Below are 24,988 nucleotides of genomic sequence, written 5' to 3'. Positions count from 1 at the left end.
TCATAGATTTGATCCATTATGGACAAAGTTGCTCCAGAACATCTCCGGGTTATTTAGGATAAAAATCACATGAACTTCCTCTGAGAAATGTTTTATAGTTTAGAAAATAAATGTTTTCATAAAAATAGTGAACAAACCCGTGATTTATGATAAGTTCCGACTAAATAATGTATAATCAACCATTTATTCCAAGGCTTTCTGAGCATCTTGAAATGTAAACATCGATAGTCATTAGTGCAATAATAATTGTAAAGCATATAATGAGTCAATTTTTTGATTTCCAACAATCGCGAAGCCTTAACAGACGTGTCAACTATATGATATCGGATAACTAAGGTTATCAGAATCTTTCTGAAGTTCGTGTTCAAATGATCTACCAGCTCTACGACAAAATGCTCAAAATTCTCAAATAAATAACAATGACAATACATAATAAATGTTCCAACTTGAGAAATCTAGAAAATGAAACTTATAAAAAATTATTCATAAATTAAAAAAAAAAGACAATTTACACCGTCTTCAGCCAAAGGCTGCACAGACTGAACAATCACGAACATTAGGCAACGGACAACACAGAACACCCAGTAGCCCAGTGATGAATTTTTCGTTTGACGAAAAGTTTCCACCGATTGGAGCGGGAATCGAACCCACGCTTCGTGGCACAATACGCCTAAACGACTGATGCCGCTAACCGCAAGACCACGAAGCCCACAAAAAAAGGCTTTTCAAAGCTATATGACCAGTAAGCGAATTCCGGTGGTCTTTTCCTTCGAAGAGAAGAGATTTTCTACCATTAGGCACTAGTAAGAAAATGTTCTTATCTTCAAAGAAAATAAGCACCGGTTTGAGAAAATTGATTTATTGTGGCAAATAATTTAATTTCAATGATAATATAGCTGCGCATTGTATAAACTACAAAGGATAAACAGGAAGAATATAAATTGTTTCAAAGCAAATTATTAAATTTTAAAAAGTATTCTTACGGTGTGTTGCGTAAAGCAATTTCAAAACAAAATAATCGGAATGCCTGTAACTTTGACACAAGAAAGCCAAGACTGCCCCCATTGGTTTGCAACTAGAACGGAAATAATCGGTCGGGGGGTCTAGAGCAATTTTTTTACTGGTTTTCGGATGAACCTTAAAATTGCAAATTTAAAAAAGGCTGATCACCCCAATTAAATTGGCTAGAATCGTAAAAACAAACCCGATGCGCAACGATGTAGCAAGTGGATAAGTTTTCGAAGTAATACAATTTATATTAAAAAGGTAAAAGAAATATGTTACAAAGGGGAAAATCCAGATTACCAATTCCAGCATTATATAATTTGCCAAAAAAACACCAAATATAATTGTAAACTAGAGATTGGAAAATTATTTTATTTGCTAAATCAATGAGGAAAGTGTAAATATAATCAAAATATAAAGTACAAAAACGTAAATTCTGTAACATTTGAATGTTTTCCTAACCCATTTTTATTCAAACATTTGAATTTTGAAACTCTGAGCAATTTATAATTATAATAGAAAATTCTGGAAATTTAAGGTCGGATAGGTTTTGTTCTCGGTTTCGCACGTGTTTTCGTCGATGGAGAATTTTTTTTTCCCCTGTTTTCAAGCGTATTGCTGGGTAGTGCTTCGTGAAGCCCAAGCAGGATGGATCGTTGTTGCGTCGTCGGATAGGTTTTGTTCTCGGTTTCGCGCGTGTTTTCGTCGTCGGAGAAAATTGTTTCCCCTGTTTTCAATCGTCTTGCTGAGTAGTGCTTCGTGAAGCCCAAGCAGGATGGATCGTTGTTGCGTCGTCGGATAGGTTTTGTTCTCGGTTTCGCGCGTGTTTTCGTCGATGGAGAATTTTTTCCCCTGTTTTCAAGCGTCTTGCTGGGTAGTGCTTCGTGAAGCCCAAGCAGGATGGATCGTTGTTGCGTCGTCGGATAGGTTTTGTTCTCGGTTTCGCGCGTGTTATCGTCGATGGAGAAAATTTTTTCCCCTGTTTTCAAGCGTCTTGCTGGGTAGTGCTTCGTGAAGCCCAAGCAGGATGGATCGTTGTTGCGTCGTCGGATAGGTTTTGTTCTCGGTTTCGCGCGTGTTTTCGTCGTCGGAGAAAATTGTTTCCCCTGTTTTCAATCGTCTTGCTGAGTAGTGCTTCGTGAAGCCCAAGCAGGATGGATCGTTGTTGCGTCGACGGATAGGTTTTGTCCTCGGTTTCGCGCGTGTTTTCGTCGTCGGAGAACTTCTTTTTTCCCTGTTTTCGCGCGTCTTGCTGGATAGTGCTTCGTGAAAACGGTTTGTTTTCGGGACGCCAAGAAGTTTTTCTGTTCGCACTGTGTTGCGAAGAGATATTTGTGTTCAGTCGAGGATGGATTACCAACTGGTGAGTTCGTTTCATGCTTATGATAACACATTTTTTCTTGAAAGTGTAACTTTTGTGTAATATTAAAACAAACTTTGTTTGGTTCGTCACTATAAGTGTCGGCATTATGCTTGTTTTACACAATTTCAATATACATATATTTTTCTCTTTTTTACATTATTAAAAATATCTTTTGAAATGTTCGACATTGTGAATGTTGACGTATTTTTTAAAAATTCTACCATCTCGAGACAAAAATGCACAGTAATACTCATATGTAATTTTCAAACAAACTATGTATGGTTCGTCACTACAAGTGTCGGCATTATTGCTGTTTCATATGATTTAAAATATATAATGTAATTCTCAGTTTTCGCTATTAATAAAAACTTCTTTTGAATTGTTCGATATTATAGATGTTGACGTTTTTTTTTTTGAATCTACTACTAAAAACTTCTCGAGACAAAAATACAAAACTAGTTTTAAATGTAAGTCGTATATTTCCCCCTTGTCCATGGATCGCATCACCGACCAAAGGTGACTCCTAGATCTTTTCCTCCCCCACTAATAAACACCCTTCCCGTGGTGATTGTGGAGATGCAGAGGTATTCTCGGTCTCTAGAAGCAACAATCATTACACCCTAACATTCCTTCCCCATCCCAACTGACTGTAAGGACTTGGCCGGCGCCGTTATTGATCAATAATATTAGATCTGCTAAAATTGCACTTCGAGAGTAAGCGGAAACTCCCATCCCTTATTCATTTGGATCCCAGTGCAATTCTTACCAGTTCCGATCAATCACGGAGTAGCAACCATTGACATGTACAGTCAGTCTATGCTATGCTATGCTATGCTATGCTATAATAGAAAATTCTGGAAATTTATTGATTTGACTAGAATTGTTTCATATTTCCAGTCGAATAAACAAAGTGCACACATTCGATTAAACAGCATTTTTATTCGGTTTGTTTATATTTGAACCAACAATTTTTCGTGGTGTTATCTAACATCGATGAACAAATGTTCAGCTGGAAGAATTTACTTTACAGCCAAACCATATTCGTAGCGTAGAAAATTTGTAAAAATGAATTAATATACTTTTGAAAACATTGTATTTCACTTTCAACTTGTCCTGGTGTACCTTACATGTTTGTGTCAAACCGAATTTAATTTTGTTTTCTGTGAACACAATTCTCCATCAGAAGTCATGCAAGTTTTTGTTATTGTAAGGCCTGAACACAACATAGCAACGAAGTACTTGAGTTCTGCTGGATATGAATGACAAACAAGTTTGATTGCACTTAATTCGCCGTTTTCGGTCCCTTTGTTGTGACACTTTTTCCGCCTGAGATATGAATTCAAATTTAGTACGTGCCAGAAATTTTCGTAATGGGATTGGCAAAAAGTTCAAATTTTTGGATAACATTTTCACAACTGATTGGCATGGGCGTAAATAGCCATCAGACTTCGGGGGGGTCACGACCCTTAGTATTGGAGTTGTTGGATTGTTAAGGATTTACAAAACTTCCCAATTCTTTCGATAATATTTGTGAATCGATTACAGTGGCACATCTTCACATGAAGGTGGGCCATAACCTCAAAAGTGTCCCAAATCGATTGATTATTATGTGTAATGTTCATTATTAAAACCATTCTAAAGTTTATTACACAATAAAATGATGTGGCTCAAATGAATCACAATAGTTAAAAATATAATTAAAATGATTTCAAGTTCACCCGCATCAATTGTAATTACAATTTATAGATAATTGACTAACGAGCCATAATTTTATCCCATTTATCCGCCTGCATTCATACAACATGCATGGCATTTATCGTTCTTGGAAGATAACGAGCCACGAAAGAAAAAAAGACGGACAAACACCACCCACTATGGCCTCCAGAAGAAGCTGCAGTCAAAAAAGATTCACGCCCGCAGCAAATGCACCATGTACAAAACGGTCACAAGGCCAGTTAGTCCTCTACGGGCATGAAACGTGGACGATGCTCGAGGAAGACCTGCAAGCACTTGGAGTCTTCGAACGGTGTGTGGCGGCTCGCCCAACTCTACGGCAAACCCAGTGTGCGGTGGTCTATTAAGACAATTTTCGGGGTTTTTCAATCCCCCCTCCCCCCAAGGTAAGATTTTTTGTATGAAAATTAAAAATAAATTGTATGATGCGCAAGAAATCTCAGAAACCACCTCCCCCCAACCCTTGCGTACTTCATGGATGGTCCCTATCCAGAAGGTGGCCGAAGCTGGAAGGATACAATGGGCAGGGCATGTTACAAGAATGCAACAGCAACCCTGCAAAGATGGTGTTCGCTTCGGATCCGGTCGGTACAAGAAGGCGTGTTGCACAGAAAGCTAGGTGGGCGGATCAAGTGCGTATCGATTTGGCGAGCGTGGGGCTGAACCGAGGATGGAGAGATGCGGTCACGAACCGAGTAATGTTTAGATGTTAACTAAATAAATAAAAAATGAATGCAAATGTTGTTTCATTAGAAAATTTTAGATATTATTACCAGATCTTCGATTCCATATCAAAATTAGCTACCACTAAGCTTTTTTCGCCTGCTCGGGAACCTCGGCTAAAATACGAGTAAAAATTTCAAAGCGTTTTATAATAGGTATTTGAAAAAAAAAATGCAAACAGGCTTAAATTTACGAAATCTGTTTAATTTTTTAAGTTGTTTATTTTTAAATCGTATATTGATTGTAAATCAATAATTTTACTGTTGAAATAGTGATTAGACTGTTGGGTTAATCTGATAACTATGAAATCATGTTTTAATAACTACAGGTTGAACTCGATTATACAAAGACTCGATTATTCGGGATTCAATTATTTGGAATTTCAGACTCGATTATTTGGAGTATGTTTTTTGATTTTGATACACTTGTTTTCATTTTTATGCATAAATTCGAGATAGTCTAGTACTGCAACATACAATATTGATGGTTTAGCAGTTTTGGACGTAGGGGGGTTTGCAACATGTCAAAAAAATTGTTTTCTTCTCAATAGGGGTCTCAATATGTTGCCAGATAAAAATTCTGGCTGCTCCACTGCATCATATAAATAAAACAACGAAACAAGATAATATATAGCCGTAGCGGTAAACGCGCAGCTAATCAACAAGACCATGCAGAGGCTGGTGGTTTCGAATCCATCGGTTGGAGGATCCATTCGAATTGGATTTGACTTCCAAGAATATAGAGTATCTTCATGCTTCCCATGCGATAAACAAATGTACTAGGGTAGATGTACCAATAGTGGAGGTACTAAGCACGACTAAACTTCTTTTAACCGTCTAAATTCAAGAATCGCAATTAATGTACATGTTAATGTTGTAACGGGAAGTAACGACCATTGACTTAATGAGCAAAATGATTTCATCGCAGTAATCCACGGCATATCAGTGAAAAATAATACCTCCACTATTGGTACACTGTTCCTTTAGTTGCGGTATATTTTTAATTTGTGTTCCTATAGTTGCGGTATCCGTTGTTTTCTTATGGGATCCTCCACTATAGGAACACTTTACCGCAACTATTGGTACAAGTAAGAAAAGTTTTAGCAATATTAGTGATATTTCATCAGTTTTCAAGCAATTTGAACGCTTTTTTCAACTATTCCGTGTATCAACAAGCCAGTACGTCGATTGGCATTGTCAGTTTTGTGGCTAATATAATAATATCAGTGAAAACGGCACTACCGCAACTATAGGAACACCCACAACTAAGGGAACACTTACCCTAAATATGGTCAACTAGCAAAGAAAAAATAGTCTGTTTCCTAGTACGGACGTAATGAAAAAAAGAAATAATCCGAAGCTAGAACTTCCAGGATTTACTGACGTTTGGAAGCCATGAGCTAATATCGAGTAAATTGCTTCTTGAAAAAATGCCAAATTCTTACTTCATAGCAAACACTACCTAGGAATCTGTTGTCCTATTGAATAGTAGGATTTAGGAATAACTCCACATGAAGCAGTAATGACGAATTTCAAGATCACAAACCGGTTCGACGGTATTAAATCGTCGCCGTTTTTTTTTCTACCACTAACCTATCGATGTTGTTTGCGTCGCAGCTGGTTAACTATAGTGGTTGTAAATAATGAAATCAGTCAGCGCAAAAAGAGCGGCATATAAACTTGATCTTGAACTTAATTGTTGATGCAGGTAATTGGTACTCAAATCAATGGCTAATGGTATGAGGTTGGTTATTTGGTCAAGTGCGAATTCTTATATGGATCTCATTTAGATTTTGAAATTATAATTATCCCATTTCCTAGTGGGCATTGTGCCCTCGTGCACTGAATATGGTTGCCTCAACAAACGAAAGAAATAGTGAATCTCTGAGTTCACAATTTCCTTCCAAAAACGTGGGTTTTAAATCTGTCACTAAACCTGGCAAAATGGAAGAAACGACGTTTCTCCGGAACGCGCGCTTTCTTCCAAAGGTGAAATGGGTAATATGGATAATTAAATCAAAATGAGCAATCAGTTCGATACTTTAGACAAATTTTCTGAACACTAAATCGAAGCAGTCTCTAGCCCAGGTTCTTTGATTCAAGTGAAGAAACAAGCAGTATCGCCTATCGTGGTCAGTTATTCCGAATTTGGGAGATTTATGCAGGAGATCTTGAACTCCATTAGGAGAATCAAGCATTCCTTCCAAATAGCAAAGAAAAGAGACTGTCGCGTTCTGTCGGAACTTCTTCTCAAACATCTTGAAGAGAAGATGTACACGTTTTTAAGTTATGACGACGAAACTGAACGTTTGTTCAAGGTCGTCTTGAAAGGTCTCTCAAGTGACTATAAGTCACCTGAACTGCCGTGAATCGCAAGTCAGTCCCATCTGCATTTCCATCAAAATTGAGTTGAGTTCAGTATTCAACATCTCTACCAATGCTCTTTTAGCTGCACTAATGAAATAACATGATTTGTTCGGAAAAAATAGGAAAAAAACAGCAAGTCAAATTGTCCCATAATGAAAAGTAACCGCATATCAGTCCCACTACAGACTTTCGCACCATGGAACACAAAAATGCAACTTGTTTTGATGATCTTTATATTTTTCTCGGAAAGATATCGTAGTGAAAAGCAAGTTGTAAAAGTTTCATAAGGATACTCTCCTCCAATCCTCTGGAAACTTTTGAATATTCGTATGGAAAACGAGTTTGAAAACTTCACAGCCCATTTTCTCAATGCCTACTTTTACAGATGGGACTGACTTGCGATTCACGGCAGTGAAGGGATCAAAAATGGAATAAATGATTTACTTGCATTTTCCCCAGTTCAAGTAATCATTATGAAAAAGAGAACCCAATCTGACATTCTTCGGAAAGCGCTTTCTCAAGAATATTATTTAGTTCACTTTAACAAAAAAAGATCTGAATAATATTGAAGCTTTAGAAAAAGTTAGAATTATGTTCGATATCCGTGTGAACCCAACTCAGTGCCGTCGGTGCCAAAAGTGGGGTCATGGTGCAAAACATTGCCATCCATGCGGCTAAATGCATGATGGAGGTTCTTCTCACGTTAAGGACGTCTGTCCAGTGAAGGATGATACCACAAAATTCGTATGGTCGAATTGCAGGGGCCCTTACAAATCAAACTTTTGGGATAGCCCTTCGCGTAGGCGAGTCGTCGAGGCTCGTGCCATACAGATGCACGGTAATGTCCGTTACGATAACGGTTGTTCTGGAATTTCCTTGGAGAGATTCGAAAAATGCTCATTTTTCAATTAACGATCGCTTGATTATGAATCAAACCCATCAGGACGATTATAATCATGCTCATTCACAAACTTATTTTATTAAGTCGGGTAGCCGTTCGAATCTTGCAATTTTGAATGGATCAACCCAAGAAAAATCCTATGCCAATATCGTAGCAGGTAATTTGAACTCCCGCGTTTTACGAATGTCTAGACAAGACCTATGGAGAATGCCCAAAACACGACGTGAAAATTGTCATCGGCGACGCTAATGCGCAGGTCGGAAAAGAGGACTTCTTCCGTCCTATCATTGGTAAAGAGAGCCTTCACTCTGTTACCAACGACAACGGCCTACGTTTAGTGAACTTTGCTGCCACCAGGGGGATGGCCATCAGTAGCACCTACTTTGCACGCAAGGATATCCGCAAGCACACCTGGCAACACCCAAATGGCGAACTTTGCAACCAAATCGACCATGTTCTGGTAGACGGCCGACATTTTTCCGACGTCATCGATGTTAGAACTTTCAGGGGTCCTAATATCGACTCAGACCACTATCTCGTTGTAAGCAAAATTCGAGCGCGATTATCAACCGTCTCGAGTTCTAGAAATCGACAATCGTTGCGTTTCAATATCCAACGCCTGTCAGCAGATGGTGTAGCAGCGGACTACCATCAAAAGCTCGACGAGCGGATTAGCGAAATCGACGAAAGCGTCAACCTCAGCGATCTGTGGGAGTCAGTCCACGGAGCAGTGAGCACAGTAGCGCGAGAAGTGGTAGGTACTGCTCAACGAAGACCAAGGAACGGTTGGTTCGACGAGGAGTGCCAGAGAATGACGAACGAGAAGAACATGGCTAGAAGCCGGATGCTGGTGTCTGGTACCCGTCAGAGCAGAGAGCGGTACAAGGAAGCAAGGGCAGCCGAAAAACGGATCCATCGCAGAAAGAAAAAGGAGCATGAAGAGGCAGTAATTGCTCAGGCGCAAGAAGCTATGGAAGAGAACAACATGCGACGGTTCTACGAGTCCGTAAATGGTGTGCGGAGAAAAACAGCGCCGTCTCCCGCCATGTGCAACGACCGCGAAGGAAACTTGCTGACGGATAAGACAATGGTGGCCGCCAGGTGGAAAGAGTACTTTGAGTCATTGTTGAATGGAAATAATGGAAGTGGATCTGGTAGCAGAATTCAAATCGATGACGATGGACAGGCTGTGGAACCTCCAACGCTAGATGAGGTAAAAAAAAGCTATCAATGGGCTGAAGAACAACAAGGCTGCTGGGAAGGACGAGCTCCCGGCCGAACTTCTCAAACACGGAAGCGAGCAGCTGCACGAACTCCTTCACCGTATCATATCGAGGATATGGGAGGAAGAACAAATGCCTACTAGTTGGTTGGAAGGTCTCATTTCCCCTTTGTACAAGAAAGGGCATCGACTGGAGTGCGCCAATTACCGAGGGATAACACTCCTTAATTCGGCGTACAAAATCATGTCTGGAGTTCTGTTCAACAGATTGAGACCGTATGAGGAGTCCTTTGTCGGCGAATACCAAGCTGGTTTTCGAGAGGGCCGATCAACGACGGATCAAATGTTTACCCTGCGTCAAATCCTAGATAAATTCCGGGAGTACAACTTGCAGACTCATCATCTGTTTGTAGATTTCAAAGCTGCGTACGATTCAGTGAAGAGAAACGAGTTGTGGCAAATTATGTCCGAACATGGCTTTCCGGCGAAGCTGATTAGACTGATTCGTGCAACGCTTGATGGATCAAAATCAAGTGTGCGGGTGGTGGACGAGATTTCATCATCGTTCGTAACCTTAGATGGATTGAAACAGGGTGACGCTCTTTCTTAAGGGCACTTAACGTTCAGGGCGACTGGAAGCGATTGGCCCAGGACCGAGCCCAGTGGAGAAGACTCATCCATTCGGCGCAGATTCATCGTAGCGAATTGTAGCCCATCAAGTATCAAGTAAGTAATTTGAACTCCTCCCCTTTTCATACTATGAGTACCCGTAATAATTGTTTGAAATCAAATGAAAAAAACCCTACCGCCACAGGAAACTTCTACTCCGCCTCTTCGTCTACTGAAAATTCGTACGGAAAATCATCAGATAATGTACCCACTTCAAGTGATATGTTTGCCTTTAATTTTAATTTTCTAACTGAACAATTGAATCAAATGATTGATGCAATGTTCAAAGCCACCACTATGACTGAAGCAGTCCAAGTCGGTATAAAATTATTTATTAAATTGTTATTGGATTACGATTTTCTATTGAATCCAATAAATAATTAATTAAATATTTTAAATTGGAATGCTGGTTCTTTGAATGGTAAAGAGGACGAGCTGTTTAATTTTCTTACAACTAATAACGTTCATATAGCAGTTATTACTGAAACATATTTAAAACCTGGATACAAACTAAAAAAAGATCCCAACTTAAAGAATCGTAAGCAAAAGGCACATAAAATATACAAAAAATGTAAAAATGATGAAAATTTAATTAACTATTTAAATATTTGTGATCAATTAAATCTTGCCATTGATACCGCATTTGAAGAGTATAATGAACGAACTGAGCGTGAATTGAAATCATGTCCTAAAAATTTCTTTAATTACGTTAAAACAAAAACAAAATCTAACAGCTTTCCATCTGAAATGCACCTTGATGATAAAATTGGTGTGAAGCCTGAAGAAAGTTGCAATCTTTTTGCAACATTTTTTCAAGACGTTTACAATACTTATTCGGAAAATAATCGAGATCGTGAATATTTCTCATTTCTTCCGGAAATCCCAAATGACATTTGCGTCAATCAAATCAAAGTACATGATATTGTAGATGCACTAAAAAGTCTAGATGTCTCCAAAGGTGCTGGACCTGACGGGATTCCACCTGTATTTTTGAAAATGTTATCAATCGAACTTGCATCTCCGCTATTTTGGCTCTACAATATGTCTCTGCAATCAAATAGTTTCCCTGAAACATGGAAAAGCTCATTTTTAGTGCCGATCTTTAAAAGTGGCAAAAAATCTGACATACGTAATTAGCGTGGGATAGCCATTATCTCTTGTATTCCTAAGATTTTTGAGGCAATAATAAATAAAATTTTGTTCGATATGGTTAAAAACAGAATAACTCATACTCAGCATGGTTTTTTTAAGGGACGCTCAACATGCACAAACTTGCTGGAGTTCATTCATTATTCTTTGACAGCCATGAATAATGGCAATCATGTGGAAGCTCTCTATACAGATTTCAGTAAAGCTTTCGATCGCATTGACATACCAATGTTGCTTTTTAAGTTAGAAAAAATAGGATTTCAACCGGACCTTCTTAAATGGGTAGAGTCTTATCTTACTAATCGTCAACAAATAGTTAGATACAAAGGAGTAAAATCTATTCCAATTAAAGTTGCATCAGAAGTTCCTCAAGGGTCTCATTTAGGGCCATTATTCTTTATTTTATACGTTAACGACATTTCCTTCATTCTAAAAAAAGTGAAAGCTCTCATATATGCTGATGACATGAAACTGTTTCTTGAAATAGCAAACGATGAAGATATACATACTTTTCAAAATGAAATTGATATGTTTTACAAATGGCGCAATAAAAGCCTTCTCCAATTGAACGTGAAAAAATGTAATTCTATAGAAAAGCGAAAAGCGTAGTGTACCTAACACAACAGTCTACCTAGGGAATTAACTAGTAGAAAAATGCGTAGCAATAAGAGATTTAGGAGTGATTTTAGATTCCAAAGTTACTTTTATAGATCACTATAATACAATTATCAACAAGGCAAACAAGATGTTAGCATTTATAAAACGATTTAGCTATAATTTCGATCCATACACTATAAAAACATTATACATAACCTATGTGCGTTCAATTTTAGAATACTGTAGCATAGTTTGGTCACCATTTTCATCAACCCATGAAAATCGTATAGAATCAGTTCAAAAACAATGTCTGTTGTTCGCACTTCGAAAATTAGGTTGGACAAGGTTACCGCTACCATCTTATGAAGCACGATGCATGCTCATTAATATTCAAACATTGAAGAAACGTCGCGAATTCGCAATGGTCTCGTTCGTAAACGATATAGTTTCGCATCGTATTGACTCGATGACACTTTTGTCAAAATTAAATTTCTATGCTCCTTCAAGACAACTGTGAAGTCGTAGTATTTTTTATACAAACCATCACCGCATAAATTATGCCAAATTTGAGCCTTTAAATCAAATAATGTCTGTTTACAATAAACATTGCGAAACCATTGACTTCACTATGACGAAATCGAAACTAAAACGAAAATTTATGTCATATCAAAATTCGAACTAGATTAAGAAAATAAAGTTTTTAAACTATATAATATTAAGTTCAAAATTGTAATAAAATGGTCTATTTCTGATAGACGACATGAAATAAATAAATGCCAAACATCGGTCATGGAATAATTCTCAAAGTAATTCCAACGGCAGAATTTTATTTGATGAGTGCTCTTCAGGATATTTCTCAATTCAATACCCTGATAGCCCTACATGTTTTTCCTGTTCTAGAAACCCATCTACGATTGATTTGGTCTTAACCGACTCTAGTCATCTTTGTAGCCAATTATTTACTCATACTGATTTTGATTTTGATCATGTCCCTGATACATTTCAAATACCCCATGAAGCGATTCTCTATCCTATCAGCCCCACTTTCAATTATTTTCGAGCCGACTGGAATATATATGAAACGTATATTGACTCTAATCTCGATGTTAACATTTAATTACAAACTAAACTTGATATTGACAATGCTCTTGAAACTTTAACAAATTCCATTGTTGAAGCCAGGAGCATTGCAATTTCAAAATGTGAAGTAAAATTTGAATCCGTGATTATAGACGATGATCTTAAACTCTTGATCCGTCTTAAAAACGTGAGGAGAAGGCAATTTCAACGGACTCGCGATCCTGCTATGAAAATTATATGGCAGGATTTGCAGAAAGAAATCAAGAAACGTTTTGCACATATTAAGAAACAACAAATTTGAAAATAAGGTTTCTGAATTGAATCCTGGCTCAAAGCCCTTTTGGAAATTATCTAAAATTTTGAAAAAAAAACCTCAGAATCCAAAAATTTGCTATGCAGTTTGAAAGCGCTCACAATTTTAATTTAGGACTTACCAGTCCAATTGAAAATCAAGTTACTCAGGACTTCGAAAATATTCTCACTCAAGAGAACGTTTTCGAAAATTTCTGGGAGGCTGATTTAGAAGAAGTGAGAACTGTTATTAAAAAATTCAAAAATATGAAAGCTCCTGGCGATGATTGAATTTTCATTATCATTTTTAGTAAATATATTTAACAAATGTTTTCAATTAGCATATTTTCCTGACAAATGGAAAAATGCTAAGGTTGTACCAATTTTAAAACCAGACAAAAATCTTGCAGAAGCTTCTAGCTATCGTCCAATCAGTTTGCTTTCCTCCATCAGTAAACTTTTTAAAAATATCATTTTGAACAGAATGATGGCCCACATCAACGAAAATTCAGCTTTTGCCAATGAACAGTTTGGATTCCGCCATAGACATTCAACTACAAATCTGAAGGCTATTCTACTGGTCTTGCTCTTCTAGACATAGAAAAAGCATTCGACAGTGTTTTGCATGAAGGTATGATCTTAAAATTAAAAAAACTTTAATTTTCCAACATACATTGTTAGAATAATTCAAAGTTATCTGTCAAATCGTACACTTCAGGTTAATTATCAGAACTCCAGGTCTGAAAGACTTCCTGTAAGGGATCATGCACAAATTACGTCACGCTCCAAGGGGGGGGGGTCGAGCCAAGCGTGACAAGCCTTACAAAATTTTCGCAGGACTCAAACAAAAAGTGTGACAAAGGGGGTGGGGGGGGGGGGGGTGGTTCGAAAAAGTTGAAATTTAGCGTGACATAATTTGTGTACCATCCCTAAGAGCTGGTGTCCCTCAAGGCAGCATTTTGGGACCAATATTATACAATATTTTCACATCTGAGCAATTCTCGCTGAAACCAGGCCGCCATCGGCACCCATCTTTAGAATTCCAATTTTATGTCACTGATCGCTAGTTTTCGATAAAACTTAAGGGTGGTCCTTTCTGTTTTCTCAAATTGGTAGACCCCTCGTACGCCAGCTAGCTAAACAGTTTGCGAAAAAGCCCATTTTTTGATAAATATAGGGTATTTCTTCACGTGATATGTCTCATATTTCGCTTGGAACACATAGCAAACATAGTGGCATCGTATATAGAAAGGATATAGCTTTCATTTAAAGTTAAAAAAAATTGGCGGCCATTTTGAATTTGGCCGCTATCTTGAATTTTGTTAGATAAATTGTTTTTTCACCATTGGCGCACCGCTCGTTTTGAATTCTGAGATCACCATCAGAAAGCTGAGGAAAAATTGCGTAAGATAGGCTACAGAAACTAGGTGAGCAATGGTATTTACCCTATGAAATGAACGATTTTCTAAATCATGTTCTACGATTTTGACGTATATGGCGAGTGCAATCCATGAAAACATTATTTTTTGTACAACAAAGAAACAAGTTTTCAATCGTTGGTGTTTTATTCGAGTCGAGTGAAGAATAAGAGTATTATTTTGAGTGAAAAAATCTATCGGCCATCTTGGATTTTGACGTTTTAGTTAGTAGAATGAATTTTTCACCTTGATAGCACATATTGCATGTCGAATTCAGAGGCTACCAATAAAACAAGGTTACGTATACTCTTCTTCTTATTACTTTTATTTTTCTGACGTTACGTCCCAACCGGAACCGAGTCTGATACTCAGCTTTATTAGTTATAAATACAGGTTATGAAATAGAAATTTTCTTTTATAATGCGATTTATAATGTCAGAATAATTCTTCGACAAATCTTTTTTTTTGAATTCAGTAATAATGAATAAATAAATTTATTGAATAAAAACCGTCCCAAAACATTGATTGAAATAAACAAACATTTTTTTACCATATGCATTTTTGTCATTGAATGAAGTTTATAAATTGCGCGTTTGGACATTAGTAGGTTTTGTGGTAATATCTGTAGTTTTAACGTAAAACATTGCCAAAAGTGCATTAATTAAGAATAGAAATCTTAAATTTTTAAGCAAAAAAAAAATCCTTGATTTTCTGAACCATATAGTATAGTTTTTACTACCGCCCAACATACATGTGAAAAATAGCGTAATTGAAAGATGAGAATCAGGCTTTGATCTAATGTGGACTTAACGCCGAAACGCAGGTGTATCATCATGAGGTTGGGAAACATGGTGGCCATCTTGGATTCAGACGCCATCTTAGTTTTTAGCAGTTGAATGATTTTTACCATGTCAATTAATTTAATTATAAGGCCTCCGTTAAAAAAAACCATCAGATTCTTTATTTCTTATCTAATCTCAGCTGTTCAACTTATTGTTCATTTCGATCATAGGTTTTAGATCAAATAAATGAAAGAATTAATGCTGTTTTTCAAATTGAAGATATGCAGAATAATCATTCAGGTAGCAAATAAGCGTTAAAAATGATGATAATTTGTTTTTGAAGCTAGTTAAGCTGAGGGGCTGGCTCTGTTCCAGTAGGGACGTAATGTCAGCAAAAAAAGAACAAGAAGAAGAGTAAGTGTAACGGTAGCATTGAAATTCAACATGATGAGTGCTATCAAGGTGAAAACTCATTCTACTAGAGAAACTTAAAAGTAGATGGAGTACCGTGTACCTATTAATTCCGCTCCTAAATGCTTATCTTTGACAGATACGCGAATTTCGACTACCACTTGCAGTCTTCTTCATTGTCAGTTACTCGTATCCACTGGATCCAGTGGATACGAGTAAGTGACACTGAATAAGACTGCAAGTGGTAGTCGAAATTCACGTATCTGTCAAAGATAAGCATTTAGGAGCGGAATTAAAAGGTACACGGTACTCCATCTACTTTTAAGTTTCTCTATTTGAGATTCTGCTCAGAGGGTTCGAACATTCATTAAAAAGAGTTCATTCTACTACTTAAAACCAAGATGGCGTCAAAATCCAAGATGGCCGCCAGATTATTTCACTCAAAATAATATTCTTATTCTTCACTTGACTCGAATAAAACACCAACGATTGAAAACTTTTTTCTTTGTTGTACAATAAATAATGTTTTCATTGATTGCACTCGCCATATACGTCAAAATCGTAGAACATGATTTAGAAAATCGTTCATTTCATAGGGTAAATACCATTGCTCACCTAGTTTCTGTAGCCTATCTTACGCAATTTTTCCTCAGCTTTCTGATGGTGATCTCAGAATTCAAAACGAGCGGTGCGCTAATAGTGAAAAAACGATTTTTCTAACAAAATTCAAGATGGCGGCCAAATTCAAAATGGCTGCCAAAATTTTTTAACTTTAAATGAAAGCTATATCCTTTCTCTATACGATGCCACTATGTTTGCTATGTGTTCCAAGCAAAATATGAGACATATCACGTGAAGAAATACCCTATATTTATCAAAAAATGGGCTTTTTCGCAAACTGTTTAGCTAGCTGGCGTACGAGGGGTCCACCAATTTGAGAAAACAGAAAAGACCACCCTTAAGTTTTATTAAAAACTAGTGATCAGTGACATTAAATTGTAATTCTAAAGATGGGTGCCGATGGCGGCCTGGTTTCAGCGAGAATTGCTCATCTGACTTACCTGAGTTACCTCAGGGATGTCAAAAATCCTTGTTTGCGGATGACACAAGCCTCTCCGCCAAAGGACAACGTATGCATGTCATCTGTAGTCAATTGAAAAAAAGTTTGGATAATAATTCTTCATACTTGCAAAAATAGAAGATTTCTCCTAATGCTTTCAAAATTCAACTAATAATATTCCCACATGAACCAAAAGCTCTTTATTTGACACGTTGTCACGATGAAAGGGGTTCCAATAAATTGGTCAGATGAAGTTAAGTATCTAGGGCTCATGCTAGATAAGAATTTAACTTTCAAAAATCACATTGAGGGCATTCAAGCTAAAGCTAACAAATATGTTAAATGTCTCTATACCCTTATTTCCATCTATCTAACTAAGCGCTTGCACAGCCAGTATTGAAATACTAGAAATAATTCTTGTATTTTCTTGTCGACATTAATATTTGCAGCATATCGATAATATGATACAAATGTTAAAATGGCCAGGCCTACTGTGCAGACTTGGGTTTGAAGATAATTAAAAAATTCACGACCATCAGGTTATTCACGAATGAATAACATGATGAGCGAAAACTTTTCAAATTTACAAGAGAGGAAACGGGGACAACCGTACCAACCGTTTCATTGAGGGGGAATAGGTAATCGTTGGAAGTGGCGTAGCTAAGATAATTAATGCACACTCCATTGCTGTGTTGTTCGACAAAAATTTCGCAAGATATCAATGATGATTTGCAACGGATTGATGATTGGTCTCGCAAAAACAAGCTAACATTGAACACTCGGAAAACTAAGGCTCTCTTCATTTCAAATTGTGCCTTCCTGAACTCGTTGAAGCCATTTTTGAAACTCAATAATGAAGTTATCGAGTTCGTTGAACATGCTACTAGTTTAGGCATCCGAATTGAATCAAATTTAGAATGGGATAGTTATATTTTGTCACAATGTGGTAAAATTTATGCCTGTTTAAGAACGTTATCGAAATGTGCATCATTCTTGCCAAGCAGGACAAAATTAAAATTGTTCAAAAGCCTAATTTTTCCCTATTTTTTAGCTTGTGATTTTCTGCTAGATTCTGTCTTATTGCTTACCTTCAATAAATTAAAAGTAGCATTGAATACATTTATTCGCTATATTTTCAGTTGAAATAGATATTCCAGCGTTTCTCATTTACACCACTTACTCATAGGTTGTCGCTTAGAAAATTTCAGTAAACTCCGTTGTTGTCTATTTTTACACAAGCTGTGTAGCTCAAAACAACCAGATTATTTATACAGCAAGCTACAACTTGCGAGAAGCACTCGTTATAAAAAAATATATTTTACCACGATATCATACAAATAAGTACGGGAATTCATTTTTTGTGCGAGGTGTAGTACATTGGAATTCATTGCCTATAAACCTTTCAAATGATAAATCATACTTAGCTTTTAAGAGAGGATGTGAAGAGCACTTCAAATAATTTTAATTGTAAATGTATTAGTAGAAATTATTTAGTTATTCTCAATAACTCTTGCAAACGGCGCTTTCTTCTACAGTAAACTACTTTGTGTAGCATAAAAAAGACATGAGTCTTACGTTACATATATTAGAGCAATAAATAAATAAAATAAATAATAACACAGAATACTTAGATATAAGAAATGAATGTTTGGAATTATACAAATAAAGCAATTTAAAAAAAATACATGGAATATTCTATGTTTAAACATTGGAACAAATGTTGAATAAAGTTATTAATAAAATCATTAAATAACGATTGTTTTCTACAGGCGAATTTAGTGTCACCAGATCTGAACTGCTACTCAATTTAGTTTTACAATATTAGGATGATAGCGTTGCCTAACACTGAACACCTAGATATAAGCAATAAATTTCAGGTTCGAAGTGATACTTATAAACTAACTTAAAAAATATTTTAAGCGGGATGCGATAAGTTCAAAACTTGTCGATGTATACTCTTTAAAACTTTTTAATCTATACTCCTAATATTATTATAAAAATGCATTTGTCGTATCCATATGATTACGTTAAGCTGAATTCCAGTAGCAATTATTCCACAATGTACTTTGACCTCATAATAACACTGCCTTTCGTTCGGTTGTAACAATCAACTTCTTATCTCTCACCGTGAACATCATCATAACGTATGGAGAGGAGGAGGCGTGAACCTCGTGAGATAATGCACTCGTTCCCGGTGCTAGACCACATATCGCTACAGCAAGCCAGTTGCATACTTACGAGGGATTTTCGCTGCATGTTGCTCCATTTTTTGCTTAAACATCTGCCGCAGCTGATCGACGACCTCCGGGCCGGGATTTAGTGTGTCTGGCAGGGTCATCTTGGAAGCACGTTGATAACCGTCAGAATGGGTGGGATGATTTTCACAGCAGGTTCGTTATGCACTTGTATACATGAATCTTCTCTCTTCTTTTCCCAGCAAGAAAAACGAAGAAAATCTTCTGAAACCTTAATTTAAGCACTTTCTCTGATTCTATTTTGGCAGCTTGGTTGGCACATTTTTCGCATTTTTCGCTTATCACTAATATTTTTTCTTGCTTTCACTTTCGATGCTATTGCACTTTTCGTAAGATTGCTTCTGTTTGCTTAACGAGACTTTGCGTGTCAGGCGTTTTTCTCCCACTTCGTCATTCGTTTGAGCAGAATCACAATAAACTCTCCTATGCTGTTAAAGATTGCCTTTTTTGCGATGCTCCGAACAACCTTCAAAGTATTGTAACGATGAGAAACAGTTTTACTACAGTCTGGGCTTCTATATCTTGCGCTGTAGTGCAGCGAGTGTTTGGCTAGAGGAAATTTTCGGTTACAGAGTGTCTTTCCACTCTGTGGTAGGTGAAAACGACTGGAAAACGATTATGTGTGGATGTGGCGATAATGTATATGATGTTTGGTATTTTCGTATGTAGGGATTACTGGTTACACATGTAACACCTGATTGTAGACCTCAGTTAGACCTGTTAGCAATTGAACACCTGGGTTGGCTAAGATAAAAAAAAATGTTGATATCTATAGCACCTGGTTAGGCTTTGATGGAGTTTCTTATCAGCAGTGCTATCGGTAACGTTCGATTTTTCAAAAGTTATATCGTTTGCTGGAATCTATGACAAAAGGTCGAAAGACAAAAGGTCGAAAGGACAAAAGGTCGAAAGACAAAAGGTCGAAAGGACAAAAGGTCGAAGAACAAAAAAGAAGGGACAAAAGGTCGAAAATCTTTTTTCAAAGAAGGAAAAATTTCCCACCAAGCAAATCACTTTCGACCTTTTGTTCTTTCGACCTTTTGTCTTTCGACCTTTTGTCCTTTCGACGTTTTGTCTTTCGACCTTTTGTCCATAACCCGTGTACACATCCATCCCACAAGCATAAGCTTGGTTGAAAGCATCAAATCCAAACACCATCCACTGAGTAAACCAATGCAGGCTTTAGCTCGAGCTCCGCAGTGAGCATCGCCGCTGAATGCCACAAGTTGGTCGAGAAACAGCAATCGAGGGTTATAGTTTTGTTCTCTCCGCTGGCTATACTCCATCATCTTGTGGTGAAGCTGCGACAAGCCTTGAAGGTCAATATCGAGGGGACTATCTATAATGGCGTTTGGACCTTGGAAACCCACTCGACACCACGACAAACAACTGCCCAGAAACAGTAGAAGCATTAACCTAAGAATGCTAATGTCGCTGCTGTTCGTGTTACCAACATCTAGTTTGCCACGAACTGACAGCGTGAGTACCGGGCATCAAAGTGTCAAATTTATTATAAAAGCATGAACAACGACAAGGCATTGAACAAACAATGAAAAACCATAATTTAAGGTAATAATAATTAACATCAGTTTTGTGACAATAGCGCCACTAGCGTTCTATTACTAATATTTCTATTCCAGAAACGTTCACCACGCACTCTGACAGCACTGCTCTGCTAGGTTCGTTCACATTAGGTTTGATTGAACGACAAACTCCGACCGCGTGGACTTTATACTGATAACAAACGATATCGGCACTAATACCTCTCTCTCTCTCAGAAGTGAATATTGACCTACTGTCTGTGCCGAAAAATTGTCTGTGACTTGGGGTCAAATTGAACTCAAGTTCAATTCTTGATAACTTCGTAAAATCGAAACAGATTTTCGATTTTCTGCTGTTTGCCAATTTAATTAAGTGTACTTAAATATATATAGAAGAAATCTAAAGGGAGTTGATTCAATTTGGGAAGGGGTTATTGCGAAAAAGGTCCATAAACGCAAAATTTAGAAACTTTGGACTCTTATAACTCATCAGCCAGAAACATTTGTATACAAAACAATACTTTTTTCGATAAAGGTTTGCTACATGGGGAGGGGCTTCGTTACACATTGTACAATGGTCGGGCTCCATATTAAGAGGCGGCCAAAAATACCAAAAATGATTTTGAAATTTTTCGTGCTTATTCTGCGCGGCGTGTGAATCGAGACGACTTGCTCTCACCGCGAGTGACGTGAGACGACTAATGTTAATCAAATGGGAGCGAGTCGACAATTGTCACCTCATTCGACTCGTCTCACCTCACGCGCCGCGCAGAATAAGCACGTTTATGTGTTTTTATCATTTTAAAATTTAAATTTCTGGCTGAAGTCAAAAATGAAAAATAGGATAGTACAGTAAATTACAAAATTCATATTTTAGGAATGCAATACTTCCCTAATGTTATGCACAATCTAAAAACCTAGTTCAACATTTTTATTGAACATGAGAATGGAAGAAAATGTTTAGTTGAAGTTTTAGTGTTATTCAATATTACACTTAAGTAATTTTGATGATTTTAACTTGAAAAACAACTTTTGTCGCTTCATGTCACCGCCGCGCCGCATCGAAATCATTCTTAGGTCTTACTAGAAACGTTTAATTTTTTTTTGCAGAAATTTGCTGATTTTCCACTTAGAGCTATTTGAATAATTCAATATTTTACACATATTTTGAAGATAATTTTCAAACTATGTTCATATAAAAATATTCATCCACTCTTTATACTCTTTATACAAACAAAATTTGTGCGTACAACCAAATTTGATTGCTTTTGTAATTGAAACGCGTTTTAAGAAACATATTTGAAACATGTTACGTAATCTATGAATAGTCCCTTCGAAAACAATAAAACCACCACATACAAATTTCAGGTTACATATTTCTTCGATTAGGGCAATAAAATTAGTTTTGGCCAAACTCTTTTTGTTCCCGACCATTGTGGATTTAGGAAATCTACCGAATGATGGCGCTAGCTCAGAAGACATTACATATTTTCTAATAGGGTGATATTCAAAACTGAAAGAGCAATAGATGGCTCTTTTTCAGTGGTAGTAAAAACGAAATCATGAAGCAAAGAAAGCACCATGGAAAATGAACTATGAGCCTATTCATGCTATAAAACGTTTGACTTTTACTGTGCGCCCTGTTTCCAAGTTGCCCGTGAGAGAGAGCGAGACAACACCAACACACGGCGCACAGTAAAAGTCAAAAGAACAAAATAATTTATGGCACGTACAGAGGCTCGTAAACACAAAAAGTTATGTACTAACATTACACTTGATTTCTATTTTCCAAAATTTCTTGATTTTTATTTTCCAAAATTGTCGAAACGTACAGTTCTCGACTACCATTCTTCCAAGCGCTTGTGTTGGAAGTTTGAGAAATTTAAGAATCCAGCGTCGCGCGATCAGTGAGTGGAATATAAACATCAGTGTCGCCGCTCGGCGGTCAGTGAGAGAAACTGAATGTTCGAAAGGTTGTTGTCTGTTCTTTTTGCTGCTGGCGCCAACTGTAGCGTTAAAGAACGAAATAAACAGTCGTTACCCTATTCCCTTAAACGACTGACGTACTTTTAGTTAGATAATTAGATCTTAAGCTTGTTCTATATTCTGATAATAGGGAAAATTGATGTCTTCAGCAAAGTAACTAATTGGTTCAAGGTTTAAAACTCTACAACTAAAAGGCGCTAGTGTTTCAATCTCATATATCTCAAGATGCAGAACAACTAGAGGATCTATGTTTTCGACAAAGTTTCTCGTAATGTTAAGTTAACTATGTGCTGCATGCTTGGTTAGTTATTTGTCCACTAGAAAGCGCTAGTAAGCTTTGAAAACTTTTTTTTTTCTATTGGGCTATGCAGATCAGATTCAAGACTGGTGTTTTCGGTAAAATTATGCGTTAGACCAAGGGATATGAGCTGCATACCAAATATTTCAATCTTATATCTCACGATGCAAAAGAGCTAGAAAACCAATGTGTTTAGCAACGTTCTTTGTTTGGTTCAGGATTACGTTCTGTATGTTAGACTATTCTGATATTCTGCTACTATGAGGCACTAGAAGTGGAAGTGAAAATTCAAATTAGTACTCGATTTTGTACCGTCGCAGTGATAATGAAAATCACCAAATGTTTCAGATTTAGCAAATTTGAAACATTTGCGTCCTTGAAGAACGAAAAAATCCAAGCCGACTTGAATTTTGACGTTGCGTTTGAATTGCGCGCATATCTTCTGCGCGTTACCGCCGCCGCTGGATGTGGATTTAATATAAGCGCCGCAATATATCACACATTTATTTTTTGTTGTTTGCTGGGTTTGAGAGGAAATCGAAATTCTTCCTATTTTACTATTATACATTAATGTTTCTATTATTTTAGGTTTGGTGGAAGCATGTGAGAAGAATTGTCTTCAATTGTGTCTGTAAAATGATTGCTGTTGATATGAACATTGCGTATGAGCTACCGATGGAGTTAAGAAAATGATACCGAAATGGTTGAAAGTGTGAAAGTTATTGACAGCTCAATCGACAATTTAAAATTATTGCCTACTAAGATCATGCTACATGTGTTGGAAATATATGTCAAAATCGAATGAGCCTTTGCATCCTATAAACCGTTTGACTTTTACTGTGCGCCCTATTTTCAAGTTGCCCGTGAGAGCGAGCGAGACAGCACCAACACACGGCGCACAGTAAAAGTCAAAAGAACAAAATAATTTATGGCACGTACAGAGGCTCTTCACCCCTCGCAGTTTTATAGCCAGCGTAAAAAGCTGGATAAATAATTGTAACCCATTCAAACAAAAAAAAAACTAAGGTTGCCAGATTTGGCATCGTATCATAAAGATATTTATTTCACCGAAAAACATCAAGGTCTCTGAGCTTTAAATTACATCAGTTTTAACTTTCAAGCGTGGTTTTCTGAAATCTTAGTGTTCGTTGATGTTTTCACTACAGTTGGCCCCTGTATCAACCCGGACACTCTAGCATAGACCAAACATTCGAAGATCATTTGAAATACGCTTTGTTGTAAATCTCACAACCGGAGGCATGTTTGAAGTTTCTCCCTTGCGCCTTCTGCAGGTCTTGTTGCTCGAAACAATGTTTCATGCAACATGCTCATCAGATAATGACGGTGTGGAATGGGCGATGGATTTTGAAGAAAGGTGTTCTAAATGTTACGTCTGTTTGTATGTGACTTTAATTTATGCTCTAAATCGTCAATGCGTGACAAAAATTTATTAGAATCATTTTGCGAATATATGACATTTAGTCGAATGACGTATGGTCGAATGATGTTTAGTCAAAAGTACGTTTGGACGAAAGGACATTTTGTCGAAAATAATTTAATTGCTTTACGACGCATATGACAATTAGTTTAATAGGATTTTTTTTTCAGATTATCACACTGTGACATTTTGTATCTTTTTATTGAATCAATTATAAACTTATTACCAATCGGTTTCGATCGTCATCATAGACTTCGTTTCAAAGTTATGTATTTGCCCTAGGAATGTTATTTAGCTGGAGGTCACAATAATCTGATTCACCATGAGAAGGAAAATGTGTTGAATTCTGGTGCACTTCGTCAAAAGTGTTTCCAAATTGTCATGATTATCAAAATTGGCGTCATTTCGTTCAAAGAATATTTTGTAATGGTTGAACGCAAAATCGTTTGGGTCAACGGATATAAAACCGAACTAGATTTTTTGTACAATGGATGATCTGAAACTATCTACATGATATCTATTACCCACGCAACATGGTTAATATATGTTGTTAATGTTTTTATTTTATAGCCATTTTAAAAAGGAAGACAGGACGTTTTATACTAGAATTTTGCTCAACGTTGGAAACATAATAATCTATTGAATTTATTATTCTTTCAAAATAGCATCATTCTTTGGAATAAAAAACCTATTAAGTAT

The 24,988-nt window shown here is 36.9% G+C and overlaps 1 protein-coding gene across 6 annotated transcripts in view; it reads right to left on the bottom strand.

Annotated features, from left to right (window-relative positions):
* LOC5564078 (motile sperm domain-containing protein 2) overlaps window positions 1-24,988 on the bottom strand; it is an 87,175-nt gene that overhangs the window by 53,136 nt on the left and 9,051 nt on the right. For 3 of the 6 annotated variants that reach the window (XM_021843143.1, XM_021843145.1, XM_021843144.1), the window contains exon 2: window positions 19,010-19,575. In XM_021843143.1, coding sequence (XP_021698835.1) covers window positions 19,010-19,109 — 100 coding nt within the window. In that variant the 5' untranslated portion in view covers window positions 19,110-19,575. The remainder of the gene's footprint in view (window positions 1-19,009; window positions 19,576-24,988) is intronic. The other 3 variants (XM_001648353.2, XM_021843146.1, XM_021843147.1) reach the window with 1 other exon arrangement.

This window comes from Aedes aegypti, chromosome 2 (genome assembly GCF_002204515.2).
Source record: "Aedes aegypti strain LVP_AGWG chromosome 2, AaegL5.0 Primary Assembly, whole genome shotgun sequence".
NCBI lineage: Eukaryota > Metazoa > Arthropoda > Insecta > Diptera > Culicidae > Aedes > Aedes aegypti.
This window is presented reverse-complemented; position numbering and strand designations above follow the sequence as displayed.